Source organism: Macaca thibetana, chromosome 19 (genome assembly GCF_024542745.1).
Source record: "Macaca thibetana thibetana isolate TM-01 chromosome 19, ASM2454274v1, whole genome shotgun sequence".
Lineage (NCBI taxonomy): Eukaryota > Metazoa > Chordata > Mammalia > Primates > Cercopithecidae > Macaca > Macaca thibetana.
Window position 1 is genome coordinate 35,233,086 of NC_065596.1, and position 14,069 is coordinate 35,247,154.

A 14,069-nucleotide genomic window follows, 5' to 3' on the forward strand; every position below is an offset into this window, starting at 1 on the left:
CGGCCAGTTAGAAAATAGTCAGAGTACTGGCACAGGTATTTCTACACAGAAGGTGTACAGTGTACAACAAGCACATGAAGAGATGTTTCAGTACCATTAGTCATTAGGGAAATGCAAACAAACCACAGTGAGATACCACCTCACACCTACTAGGATGGTCATATTTCAAAAACAGAAAGTAAAAAGTGTTGTTGATGATGCAGAGGAATTGGGAGTCTCATACATTGCAGGTGTGAAAATTAAATGGTCCGGCCACTGTGGAAAGTGGCTCATCAGTTCCTTGCAGAACTGAACCCATGATTAAATACATGCTAATTGGTACATGTAATGCGTCATATCAACTGAATGAAAGACCAAAATCACATGATCATCACAATAGATGCATTAAAAAGCATTTGATAAGATTCAACATCCCTTCATAATAAAAACTTTGAACACACTGGATACAGAAGGAATGTACATCAGCACAACAAAGGTTACATATGACAAACAAACAGCTGACATTTATCCTGAGTGGGGAAAAGCTGAAAGTCTTTCCTCTAAGGACTGGACCAAGACAAGGGTGCCCACTTTCACCACTATTATTCAACCTCTACTGAAGTCCTAGCCAGAGCAATTAGGCAAGAGAAAGAAATAAAAGGCATCCAAATTGGAAAGAAGAAAGTCAAATGGGTCCTGTTTGCAGATGATAAAAATGTTTTTTTCTACTTTAAGTTCTGGGATACATGTGCTGAACGTGCAGGTTGGTTACATGTGCCATGGTGGCTTGCTGCCCCTATCAACCCATCATCTAGGTTTTAAGACCTGCATGCATTACATATTTGTCCTAATGCTCTCCCTCCCCCCTCCCCCCCCCCCCCAACAGGCCCAGTGTGTGATGTTCCCCTCCCTGTGTCCATGTGTTCTCATTGTTCAACTCCCACTTATGAGTTAAAACAGGCAGTACTTGGTTTTCTGTTCTTGCATTAGTTTGCTGAGGATGATGGTTTCCAGCTTCATCCATGTCTCTGCAAAGGACATGAACTTATCCTTTTTTATGACTGTATAGTATTCCATGGTGTATGTGTGCCACATTTTCTTCACCCAGTCTATCACTGATGGGCATTTGGATTGATTCCAAGTCTTTGCTATTATAAATAGTGCTGCAGTAAATATATGTGTGCATGTGTTTTTATAGTAGAATGATTTATAATCCTTTGAGTATATGCCCAGTAATGGGATTGCTGGGTCAAATGGTGTTTCTAGTTCTAGATCCTTGAGGAATTGCCACATTGTCTTGACATTGTTGAACTAATTTACACTCCCACCAACAGTGTAAAAGCATTCCTATTTCTCAGCATCCTGGCCAACATCTGTTGTTTCCAGACTTTTCAGTGATCGCCATTCTAACTGGCATGAGATGGTATCTCGTTGCGCTTTAAATTTGCATTACAAAAACTTAAAGACTCCACTAGAAAACTCTTAGAACTGACAAATTTAGTAAGGTTGCAGGATACAAAATCAACATACAAAAATTAGCAGCTTTTTCAGCTACACCAATAATAGTCTAGCTGAAAAGAAGTCAGGAAAGCAATCCCATTTACAATAGCCAGCAAAAATTACCTGGGAATAAATTAAACCAAGGAGGTGAAAAATCTCTGTGATAAAAGTTGTTAAACTCTGAAGAAAGAAATTGAAATGGACACCCAAGACCAGAAAGATATTCCCTATTCATATATTGAAAGAATATATATTGTTTAAAATGACTATACTATGCAAAGTGATCTACAGATTCATTGCAATCCCTATCAACATACCAATGACATTCTTCACTAAAATAGAGAAAAAAAATTCTGAAATGTGTATGGAATCAAAAAATACCTCAAATAGCCAAAGCAATTCTGAGCAAAAAGGATAAAGCTGGAGGTATCACACTACCTGACCTCAAAACATTCTACAAAGCTATAGTAACCAAAACAACATGGTTCTGGCATAAAAAACAAAAACAAAAACAAAAAAAAACAAAAAAAAAACATGTAGTCCAATGGAACAGAACAGAGAGCCCAGAAATAAATGCACACATCTATAGTTGAGAGATTTTCAACAAAGGCCCTAAGAACATACATTGGGGAAACAAAAGTCTCCACAACAAATGGTTCTGGAAAAACTGGACATGCATGTACAGAAGAATTAAACTAGACCTCTATATCTCACACTACACAATAATCAACTCAAGGCCAGGTGCGGTGGCTCATGCCTGTAACCCCAGCACTTTGGGAGGCTGAGGCAGGCAGATCACTTGAGGTCAGGAGTTTGAGACCAGCCTGACCAACATGGTGAGATCCCATCTCTATCAGAAAAAGAAAAATACAAAAATTAGCCAGGTGCTTTGGCATGCATCTGTAATCCCAGCTACTCAGGAGGCTGAGGCAGGAAAATCACTTGAACCCGGGAGGTGGAGGTTGCAGTGAGCCAAGATCGCACCACTGCACTCCAGCCTGGGTGACAGAGTGAGACTCTGTCAAAAAAAAAAAGAATCAACTCAAAATGAATTAAAGAAATAAATGTACTACTGGAAACTATGAAACTATGAGAAGAAAATATAGGCGAAACACTTCAGGACAATGATCTGAGCAAAGATTTTTTAGCTAAGACCTCAAAAGCACAGGCAGCAAAAGCAAAAATAGGCAAATGAGATCATATCAAACTACAAACCTCCTGCACAATCATGGGAACAAACAGCAGAGTGAAGAGACCACCTACAGAATGGAAAAGAATATTTGCAAGCGAGAAATCAATCTCCAGAATATACAAGGAGTTCAAACAACGCAAAGGTTTTGAAGGATGGTGATGAGAAGGTTCTGCTACTTACAGAAAGGAAGAAGTTAGAGAAAGGAAATTTAGGAGAAACAAAACCACAAACCTAGCTTGTTCTGCTTCTCTCTGTGACTCAGTTAACAGTCTTAAACACATCTCCCTAAGCCTCCTTCCCCGGTGGGATTCCTGGGTCGTGTGAGGGCCTCATTGGTCCCTCTGGTAAACCCAGGCACAGAGTGGAGCAGCTGTCGTTTTCTCAGGATCTTCCCCTTCACATATAATTAACGCACCTACACCATGCTACCCCCAGAACCCTTCAAATAAATGTGCCCCGGTTCATTCACCACCAGAGTCCTAGTTCAGCTGGTTCCCCAGGTTAGGACTGAGTGGTATCTTGGAGGTAGTTTCCACCACAGCCCCCTTCCTCTGCTATGAGGCTCAGTGACACACCAGACACCCTCTCCAGCCAGGCTCCTGGAAGGTCTGGGTGAAGACTGGGACCCTGAGGCATTGCTCAGCAATGTGGCTTAACACAAACTTCTATATAAAACTTCCAACCACTTTCACCAAGGGGTTAATTCCTGCATCTTGAGGTGTGAGGGCACCTTGGTTGGTCCCTGCAATATCAGACCCTATAGAGATCCTACAAACATGTTGCAAATTCTTTGAAGATTCTAGCACTTTCAGACATGCTATTGGGAAATGGTGACAGCCATAACCTTCTAGTTCCAGGTCAGACAGCCTTAGCCCAGGGCTATGTTCTGAGGGTCCTCAAAGTAAACAGTTCTATGTTCCAGGAGAACCCTAGATCTCTAAGGGCAGAAAGCCACACACACGCAGGCAAAAAGCAAGAGATTCAAGGAAAAGCTGAGCAAAGAGAGGCAGGAAAACACTCACACGATGAGTCACGTTGCAGAGCTAGAACCGAGATGGAGACAGGCACGAGTGGGCACAGAGTGTGCTCCCCAGAACAGGTGGAGAGAATGCCTTTTTCATGCCCAGAGGATAGGCTGACTAAGGCTTGTGATCGACAATCAAGGACTATTTTTTTCCCCAGCTGTCTACAAGAGAACTTCCGTCTGAGCTCAACTGTGCCCTGCAGTAAGTAATGATGGAGAGAACGTGACTTTGCTCTGCAGCTCTGGAAGCTCATTTGACCTGTGCCTTCTACAGGGAGGGGAGGCCCCTGGACACTGGCTCACTGGGGTGCAGAGACACAGTGGAGCATTCGGGCCAGCTTCTCTCGGTCTTGGGGCCGGTGATGGGACCTCTAGATGCTGCAGCTCTCTGTCAACAGCTCTGCCTGTGAGTGATCAGCCCTGGGTGACCACTGTTATTGAGGGGAACCCATGCCTGCTGCAGGTCCTGTGAAACACTAAATCATAAAGCCATGTCTGAGGGACAGCCTGCTGGAGACATGGGAATCTTAGGGATTCCAGACAAATTGAAGCAATGAGAAACACAAAGAGGAAAAGAGAGGTTGAGTATGACGGGGGTGTCAGGTAGACAGGGCAGCTCCACACTCTCCACTGCTTCCCGTCTGGAGGCCCACTTTGGGGTCCTACTTATCCAAGTGAGTGAAGAAAGAGGTCAGGACAAACACAGATGCAGTTTGGGGAGATAAGTAGTGGCCTCAGCCCCTCGCCTTTTTCCATCTTCCGGAAGCCCCTCCTGAGTTCTCACCAAAGAGAGATTTCCCATTTGGAAACTCGGATATTTATTATCCCAGGCGGAGGCAATGTCTCTTGATTATGGGCACTTTCCATCACCAGGCACCTGCTAGTCCTCTCTATACCTTCCCTCTCAGGAAAGGAATTGTCCCTCATGGGATTCCAGGGAAGACCCCCAGGACCCCTATCAGTCACTAGGGAGATGACAGAGTAGAGGAAGGCAGGGGACCAACACTCCATAGAGAATGGTCCTACTTCGGTGGGACAAGGGAGGCTCTCCCTCACCCATTTGCTGTCCTGTTACCTTGGAACCCTAGGAGAACTTGTTAGTCACCCACAGAATCCACCCTTGAATGTGGTGTACAAAGTGGTGCTGTTAGCCTCCAGTGTGAAGTCCCTGGGGAGATGGAAGGCCCCCGTGTGAGTGAAGGCTGTGCCACCTCCAGCTGTGGGACCTTGGGCTAGGCAGCCCCTCCCGAGTTCCTAGGTTCCCCATCCGCATCTGAGACTGTGGTCAGTGCATCTGAGACTGTGGTCAGTGCGGGAATCCGCAAGACCCTTCAGCCTCCAATGCTCTGGGACGGAGGCCCCGTCCACAGGGAGGAAGGGGTCAGAGTGACCTGAGCCCCTACTCAGGAGCGAGTCTAATCCACTCTCCATCAGGGCCTGTGGGGAAGGGAAGATGAAGAAACGGAGCCTGCACCTGGCTGTGTGGGCGCAGTAGGTGAGGGGGAGGATGAGGGCTCCTGAGAGTGTGCCGTGTGTCAGAGACCCTGCAGCACACTCAGGAAGGGCTCTGGAAGGATCCAAGGAACGTTTCCAAGAAGAGGGAAGAGTAAGTGACAGAGACCCTCAACCGTGGATTTCACTGAGGTGCCCATGATGATATAGGGAGAATGGGGGTGTCTGGGCAGGAAGAATATCGTCGGGGTGAAACGGGTGGTGATGGGCTCCGTGTCAGAACTCCTGTGGAGGGAGGGGCCTGGCCCACATGAAAAGGTCTCTGATCCTACCCCAGCCCCCAGCCCCTGTTCTCCAGGATGACACTGTGGGAATTCCATCAGGAGGGGTGTGATAGGGCTGGTCTTCCTGGCTCTATTCACAATGCTGGCTGGGGCCTGGGAACCCATGGGGAGCCACAGGTGGAAATGGAGGAGACTCGATGAACCCAGCAGCAATAAACATGGGGTCTGACAATGGAACTCACTTCCTGAAGCCAAGAAAGGCACTTGTAGGACAAAAGGGAAAGGGCGGTGGCTTGCTTGGTTCTGTTCACTGACAACCCACAGGAGATGTCCAGTCCTCTTTTTATTTATTATTTTATTTTATTTTATTTTATTTTATTTTATTTTATTTTATTTTGAGATGGAGTTTTGCTCTTGTTGGCCAGGCTAGAGCACAATGGTGCGATCTTGACTCACTGCAACCTCTGCCTTCTGGGTTCAAGCGATTCTCCTGCCTCATCCTCCCATGTAACTGGGATTACAGGCGCCTGCCACCACAGCCAGGTAGCGTTTGTATTTTTAGTAAAGACGGGATTTCGTCATCTTGGCCAGACTGGTCTCAAACTCCTGACCTCATGAGATGTGATCGGCCCGCCTCGGCCACCCAAAGTGCTGGGATTACAGACATGAGCCACCGCACCCAGCAAGAGTTTCAGTGCTCTGTCGGATTCCCTGCCTACTCCATGTTACATGTAATGTTCCACCTCAGGCGTGTTTCCTCTCCTTTCTGTCTCCTTCCTCTTCTCTTTCTCCTTTTTTCTTTTCAATTTTTATTTTTTGAGACAGAGCCTTGCTCTGTTGCCCAGGCTGGAGCGCAGTGGCGCAATCTCGGCTCACTGCAACCTCTGCCTCCTGGGTTCGAGAGATTCTCCTGACTCAGCCTTTTGAGTAGCTGAGATTACAGTTGCATGCCACCACATCCGGCTATTTTTTGTATTTTTCGTAGAGATGAGGTTTCACCATGTTGGCCAGGTTGGTCTCGAACTTCTGCCCTCAGATAATCCACCCGCCTCGGCCTCCCAAAGTGCTGGGATTACAGGCGTAAGTCACCACTCCCAGTCCTGAGTGATCTTTCCTCTTTAGTGTGTTCTCACAACCACCTCTCACTGGGCTTTCTTGTTCTTTTTTTTTTTTAGACAGAGTCTGGCTCTCCTGACCAGGCTGGAGTGCAGTGGTGTGATCTCGGCTCACTGCAACCTCCGCCTCCTGGGTTCAAGCGATTCTCTCACCTCAGCCTCCTGAGTACCTGGGATTACGGATGCACGTCATCACACCCGGCTAATTTTTGTATTTTTAGTAGAGACAGGGTTTCACCATGTTGGTCAGGTTGGTCTCGAACTCCTGACCTTGTGATCCGCCTGCCTCAGCCTCCCAAAGTGCTGGGATTACAGGCGTGAGCCACCGCGCCCGGCCAGCTTTCTTGTTCTTATCCCTTAGTTCTCTGCCAGGGAATAAGATAGAAAACACTCCCTCAACCACATTCTAGTCATGGTCCCTATTCTCATATTTCCACTTCTCTCTCTTTGGCAATAAATTAATTAATTGAGAAACAAGTTGCTGAATGTTCATCTTCTGCTAAACTGCATCCCCTAATTTTCCCAGAGCCTCCCCTAATGAAATCGACTGTATTTACTGAAAGCAGGAAGTGGGTCTCTTCAGATCAGGATGACTGTCTCCTGGGGACATATTTGTCTTCGCATCGGTGGGGAAAAGGAAAGTCGATGTCATGAGTGGAGGCTCTGAGAAAATAAGGGCTGTGTTTTCAGTTTAGACTCCCGCCCAGTTGGTAGCTGACCTAGACGTGATGTTAGGTCTACCCTTCACGGGCAGGTTTTCAGACAAAGGAGCCCTGGCCATCAGGGGACACCTCAGGTTTGGGCTGAGATGTGTGCAGAGGGCCTGGGTCCTCCTGAGCCCCCACACTGGGGGGAATCAGAGACAGGCCCAGCAAGAGGCTGTGTCCACTTCCTGTGGGTTGACAGCTGTGGGGACCCAGACAGGCGGCAGCAGGCTCTGACCTAACCACATCCGCGCGTCTGTCTGTCCTGGAGGGTCGTGTGGTCTCCTGTCCCACAGCTGGAGCACGCAGAGCAGGCATCATGGTGTCCATTCTCCCTGTTCTTCTGTGCCTCAGTCAGTGGTGGAGAGACGAGGGACAGGAGGGGCACTGGGCTGGGGTGAGGGGGCTCCCACAGCAGCCTTGTTCACTGGAAACCCTCAGGGGTCCAGTGGCTACTGGTGCTCCAGCAGGAAGGGAAGCAGTCACACCTCTGTCTTCCAAATCCCCCACAGGAAACTCTCCTCCATGGCTGAGTCTGGGCCAGAATACCCGAGCACCTGCGGGTGAGTCTCTGCTAAGCTCCCCTGCCCTACCTCACACTCAGCACCCGACTCTCATCTCAGGGCCTTCTGAACTGAGGGTGAGAAAATCAAGAGGGTCCATGGCCTGAGCTGGGAATGAGGGGCAGGGGAGGTCTGTGGACTCCAGCCTGTGGTTTCTTCCAGGGATCCTCCCCAAACCCAGCCTCTGGGCTGAGCCAGGCTCTGTGATCAGCTGGGGGAGCTCCGTGACCCTCTGGTGCCAGGGGACCCTGGATACCCAGGGTTACCATCTCACCAAGGAAGGAAGCACCATGACCTGGCACCAACAGAGCCCACCAGAGCCCAGGAACAAGACCAACTTCTTCATCCCATCCATGAGAGAGCACTATGCAGGGACATACCGCTGTCACTATCTCAGCTCTGCAGGCTGGTCAGAGCTCAGTGACCCGCTGGAACTGGTGGTGACAGGTAAGAGGACACTCAGGGGTCCCAGCCCCAGGCTCTGCCCTCAGGAAGGAGGTCAGTTCTCAGGGGCATCTTCGTTCTAATAACTCAGCCCTGGGGGATGATGTGGGAGGCATGAGTCCCATTTAAGACAGTGTCTCCTTCTTTCCTAGGAGCCTACAGAGAACCCACCCTCTCAGCCTTGCCGAGCCCTGTGGTGACCTCAGGAGAGAACGTGACCATCCAGTGTAGCTCAAGGCTGGGATTTCAGAGGTTCATTTTGATTGAGGAAGGAGAAAACAAGCTCTCCTGGATGCTGGACTCACAGGAACTCTCCAACGGGCTGTTCCTGGCCCTGTTCCCTGTGGGCCCTGTGGCCCCCAGTCACCGGTGGATGTTCAGATGCCATGGATATTACAGGAACATCACCCGGGTGTGGTCGGAACCCAGTGATACCATGGAGATCCTGGTCTCAGGTACAGACATCTGCTCCTTGCCCGATTTATTTTTGAGAACTCACTCTCAGGGAGTCCCACGTAGGAGGGTGGAACAAGGGAAGTTTGGGACTCCTGAGCCCAGAGAGACTGAGTGTGAGAGACAGTGAGACCTGCAGGGCCAGAACGGGAGAAGGAAGGGGTGTGGGAGGAACCAGTCCTCCTAGTCTCAACTCTTGTTTTCCTCCAGGCGTGTCTAGGAAGCCCTCCCTCCTGACCCCACAGGGCCCTGTCGTGGCCCCTGGAGAGAATCTGACCCTGCAGTGTGGCTCTGATGTCGGCTACGACAGATTTGCTCTGTACAAGGAGCAGGGACATGACCTCCTCCAGGGCTCTGGCCAGCAGCACCAGGCTGGGCTCTCCCAGGCCAGCTTCACCCTGGGCCCTGTGAGGGTGTCCCACGGGGGCCAGTACAGATGCTATGGTGCACACAACCTCTCCTCCGAGTGGTCGGCCCCCAGTGACCCCCTGGACATCCTGATCGCAGGTGAGGAGCCCAGCAGGTTCAGTCAGGGACCCAGGCTCTGCTCAGGCCCTGCTGGGGGAGCCCAGGTGGTGATGGCCAGGATGAGGGGTGGGGGTCCTAAGGGAGAAAGACACAGAGAGAGACAGGGGATGGGTGGGGAGGGGGAGACTCAGAGAAAACAGAGACAGAGAGACTGAGGGCCCCAGAGAGAGGCCTGGGGAAGTCTCAGCTCAGAACAAGGTGGGACAGACCCTCACCCATCCTTCTTCTCTCCAGGACAGATCCCTGACAGACCCTTCCTCTCAGTGCAGCCGGGCCCCACAGTAGCCTCAGGAAAGAACGTGACCCTGCTGTGTCAGTCACGGAGCCCGATGGACACTTTCCTTCTGACCAAGGAGGGGGCAGCCCATCCCCCGCTGCGTCTGAGATCAGAGCACCGAGCTCAGCAGCACCAGCCTGAATTCCCCATGGGTCCTGTGACCTCAGCCCACGCGGGGACCTACAGGTGCTACGGCTCACACAGATTCTTCCCCTACCTGCTGTCTCACCCCAGTGACCCCCTGGAGCTCGTGGTCTCAGGTGAGGGCCCTGACCTTGTCCTCTCTGAGCTCAAAGGCTCAGCTCAGGCCCTGCCCCCAGCAGAGCTCAGGATGCTAAGGAAAGAGGGGAGTAAAGGGAGAGGGCCCAGCCCATAAGAGGGTGGAAATTGTCAGGGACCTCCTAATCCTGGGCTCCCACCCCAGAGACCTCAGATGGGGCTAAAGGCCAGGGAGGACTGAAATGAGATACGGAGGAACCTCGGAGGAATCAGACTGAGGATAGAAGATGGAGGCTCCACCCACTCCCCACCTGGGCTCCCCCAGCGGCCCCGTAACACTCAGTGCATACCTGAGACTAAGGGGAGATTGTGCACCTGCTCACTGCAGCAATGCAGGCAAATATTCAACAGCAAACCTCGTGCGCAATTCCTTTCTGTCCTTTATTTTTTACGTCCACGTATCTATTGTTTCTCTTTCTGTTTCTGAAGATTTCAAAGCAATGCTGGCATTTATAATTTACACATTTAATTTGGTAGGTAGCGTTATGATGTAAAATGACTGTGCTCTGATTTTCTTTGGGATTAAATTAAATATGTGCATTCATGATGGAGAATAACTTCTTATTAATAATGTCTGTTTATCCAATACATTTAAAATTAAACTTTATACATTTATATCAGCAGGCTTTTGAAGTTATATTCATAACAACTGTGGACATTGTGAATTTTAAGGATTGTTTTACTACTTGAATAATTTGAAAGGCTTTGATTCCTTTCTATCTTCTAAAATTAGTTAAGTATAGATGAGAAAGTTCTTGGTTTGAGTATGCTAATTTTAGTTCCCATTAACTTACCCCTGACACACTCCCTTTCAATCCTTTCCCAAATGATCTCTTCTGATTTATTGATAATAATTACATTAACCACAAGAAAATGGAGGACAAACTTGTTTCTAAATTTTATAATACTCTCCTCACTTCAAATTTGTATGTATGTGTTTATACATACCCCACACACCATTATCTATCTTATAATGTATACTATGTATTATATATTTATATATACCTACACACTATTATCTATCCTATAATATATATTATGTATTATATATTTATATATACCCACACACTATTATCTATCTTATTATGCACTGTGTATTATATATTTATGTATACACAATTATATATCTTATTATATATTTTGTATTATATATTTATGTATATACACCCACACAGTATTATATATCTTATAATATATATTATGCATTACATATATACACACTATTATATATCTTATATATTATTTATTATATATTTATATATTAACATATATGTTATACATAAATATATATATCAATATATTTATTATATATATCAATATATTTATATATAACATATAAATATATAAATATATTTACATACAAATATATAAATACATAAAGTATATATATTTATATTATATATTAATATATAATATATAAAATATATAAATATTTGATATATTATATTAAATAAATATATCATTAATATAATAAATATATTTATATATTAATAAATATATTTGATATATTATATTAAATAAATATATGATATTTTTATATATATATATATTATATATAAATATATTACATATTTATATATGACATATATTAACACACTATTATATATTGTATTATATATTTAGAGATACACATACTATCATACATCTTATTATATATTATGCATCATGTATTTATATATACACACTATTATATATCATATATTATGTGTTATATATTTATATATACACACTATTGTGTATCTTATATAATGTATTATATATTTAGATATACACACACTGTTATATGTCTTATTATATTTTATGTATTATATATTTAGATATATACACTATTATATATCTTATTACATATTTATATGTATACACACACTATTATATATGTTATTATATATTATGTATTATATATTTATTTATACACACACTATTATATATCTTATAATACATACTATGCATTTTATATTTACATGCACACATATTATATATCTCATAATATATATTATGTATTACACATTTGTATATACACACACTATGATATATCTTCTAATACATAAGCATTATATATTTACATACACACACTATTATATCTCAATTATGTATATACACATATTTATTCCTGTGCATATATGTATGTATGCACCTCTGCCGCATCAGGAAAAGGTTCTATCACATAACTACAGAACAGTTAGGAGAAATGTAGACACAAAGGAATGCAGTAACTGAGGGACATGTTGACTTAAGTCTCTTCAACTCCTCACACACCTCCCCTCTTTTTTTGGTTGATTCTCAGGAGGAGCTGAGACCCTCAGCCCGTCACAAAACCAGACAGACTCCAAGACTAGTGAGTGAGGAGATGCTCTCCGTTATGGGGCTGGCACAGAGGGTCAGGTCCTGTGAAGGGGAGGTGGGCATCCTGGGTGGACATCCAGGGGTCCTGGGTCATGATGATCTACCCTGACCTCTGTGACCTCTTTGTCCACCATCCCCAGCCTCACACCCCCAGGATTACACCGTGGAGAATCTCATCCGCATGGCCGTGGCTGGCTTGGTCCTGGTGGTCCTTGGGATTCTGCTGTTTTAGGATTGGCACAGCCAGAGAAACTCCCAAGATGCAACCAGGAGGTAAACACAAGAGAGAACAATACACCCGTCAGAGTGCTAGAGCCTTGGCAATGAATCTGATGGTCCCAAAAGGTTCTGAAAGAAAGTCTGGACCATCATTCAGGAAACTGTCTACTGAGAAGGTCGAGAAGGGGAGGTATGGGTCAGGTGCAGGAAGATATCTGGGTGCCTGTAGAGAATGCTTCCTCTATTAAACCTCCATTAAATGGCGGTGATTTCCATCCTGCTGTTGTGGACCCTCTGTGACTGCCCCTCCCTTCCTTTTGCTCCCTGTGACGTGAGGGCACATCCCCCGTGGTGGGTTTGCGTCCACACCCCTGTGATCATGTGCTCTGGTCCACTGTCATGTAATGCATTTTTCTTTGTTTCCAACTGCCACATTCCCTGAAGTGAACTATTGATTCTCCATCTCTTCAGTTCTGAGCATACATCTGGATTAAATAACTGGAATAGGTGGGCAAATGTGTATTTGGGACTTTGAAACATGAGTCTGAGGCCAGGCACAGTGGCTCATGCCTGTAATACCAGCACTTTGGGAGGCCGAGGTGGGCAGATCACCTGAGGTCAGGAGTTCTAGGCCAACCTGGTCAATACGGTGAAACCCCATCTCTACTAAAAATTTTAAAAATTAGCTGGGCATGGTGGGGCATGCCTGTAATCCTAGTTATTCGGGAAGCTATGGCAGAAGAATTGCTTGAACCTGGGAGGCGGAGGCTGCAGTGAGCCGAGATTGGGCCACCACACTCCAGCCTGGGCAACAGAACAAGACTCCATCTCAAAAACTAAAAATAAAAAATACACTTCCTTGGTCCTTTCTGTTGGACTCATGTTTCAAAGTCCCAAATACACACACGGAGGAGGTGGCTCAGTGCTGACCAGGGGCTCCGGTCAATGAGCAGAGATGTCCCAGAGCCCATCTGTAAAATCTCAGAGAAGGCGTGGTGGCTCATGCCTGCAATCCCAGCACTCTGGGAGGCTAAGGCAGGTGGATCACCTGAGGTCAGGAGTTCAAGACTAGCCTGGAAAACATGGTGAAACCCCATCTCTAATAAAATTATAAAAATTAGCTGAGCGTGGTGGCAGGCACCTTTAGTCCCAGCTACTTGGGAGGCTGAGGCAGGAAAATTGCTTGAACCCAGAAGGCAGAGGTTGCAGTGAGCCAAGATCACGCCATTGCACTCTAGCCTGGGGGACAGAGCAAGACTCTGTCTCAAAAAAAAAAAAAAAAAAAAAACTCAAGGAGAACCAGAGCTTCCAGCCTCGCCCAGAGTCTTGACTCACTCCCTGTCTGTGAGGACCCTAGGGAGCCTCTTCTGTTCCACACAGAAGTGGAAACTTCCTCCTTAATAACCCCTTGATGGTCCCAGGCACTGGTGACCACTGAGCTTTGCTCTCTCTTTTTTCTTATGATTCTCTGTCTACTTCCGGTGCTATCACTTTACTTTTTGTGCATAAGACCATGAGTAATGTTTTAGAAACTTTCTATTAAATTTCTCAGTGCTAGGAACAACTGAGGTTTTCGATTGAGTGCCTCAAATGTCTACCCTTACTGTGGAGTCCAACAACAGGATTCTAACAAGTCCCAACCCCTTCATGCCTTAACCTGATCTGGAAATAAATTATATTTGAGCTCATCCCATACCCCAGCCACATCAAGCC

At 46.1% G+C, this 14,069-nt stretch overlaps 1 protein-coding gene across 1 annotated transcript; it reads left to right on the plus strand.

Annotated features, from left to right (window-relative positions):
* Positions 1 to 7,291: 7,291 nt before the first annotated feature.
* On the plus strand, positions 7,292 to 12,634 carry LOC126943208 (leukocyte immunoglobulin-like receptor subfamily A member 6). Its single transcript, XM_050771732.1, has 7 exons — positions 7,292 to 7,813; positions 7,976 to 8,260; positions 8,410 to 8,712; positions 8,921 to 9,217; positions 9,473 to 9,775; positions 12,079 to 12,129; positions 12,278 to 12,634. The coding sequence occupies exons 1-7, from the start codon at positions 7,570 to 7,572 to the stop codon at positions 12,367 to 12,369; spliced, it is 1,575 nt and encodes a 524-aa protein (XP_050627689.1). The 5' UTR covers positions 7,292 to 7,569; the 3' UTR covers positions 12,370 to 12,634.
* The last annotated feature ends 1,435 nt before the right edge of the window (positions 12,635 to 14,069 follow it).

Coding starts and splice junctions, on each gene's coding strand:
- LOC126943208 (XM_050771732.1), top strand. CDS start 7,570: ATGGTGTCCATTCTCCCTGTTCTTCTGTGCCTCAGTCAGTGGTGGAGA. Junction 8,713..8,920: donor CATGGAGATCCTGGTCTCAG/GTACAGACATCT, acceptor GTTTTCCTCCAG/GCGTGTCTAGGAAGCCCTCC. Junction 12,130..12,277: donor CCAGACAGACTCCAAGACTA/GTGAGTGAGGAG, acceptor CACCATCCCCAG/CCTCACACCCCCAGGATTAC.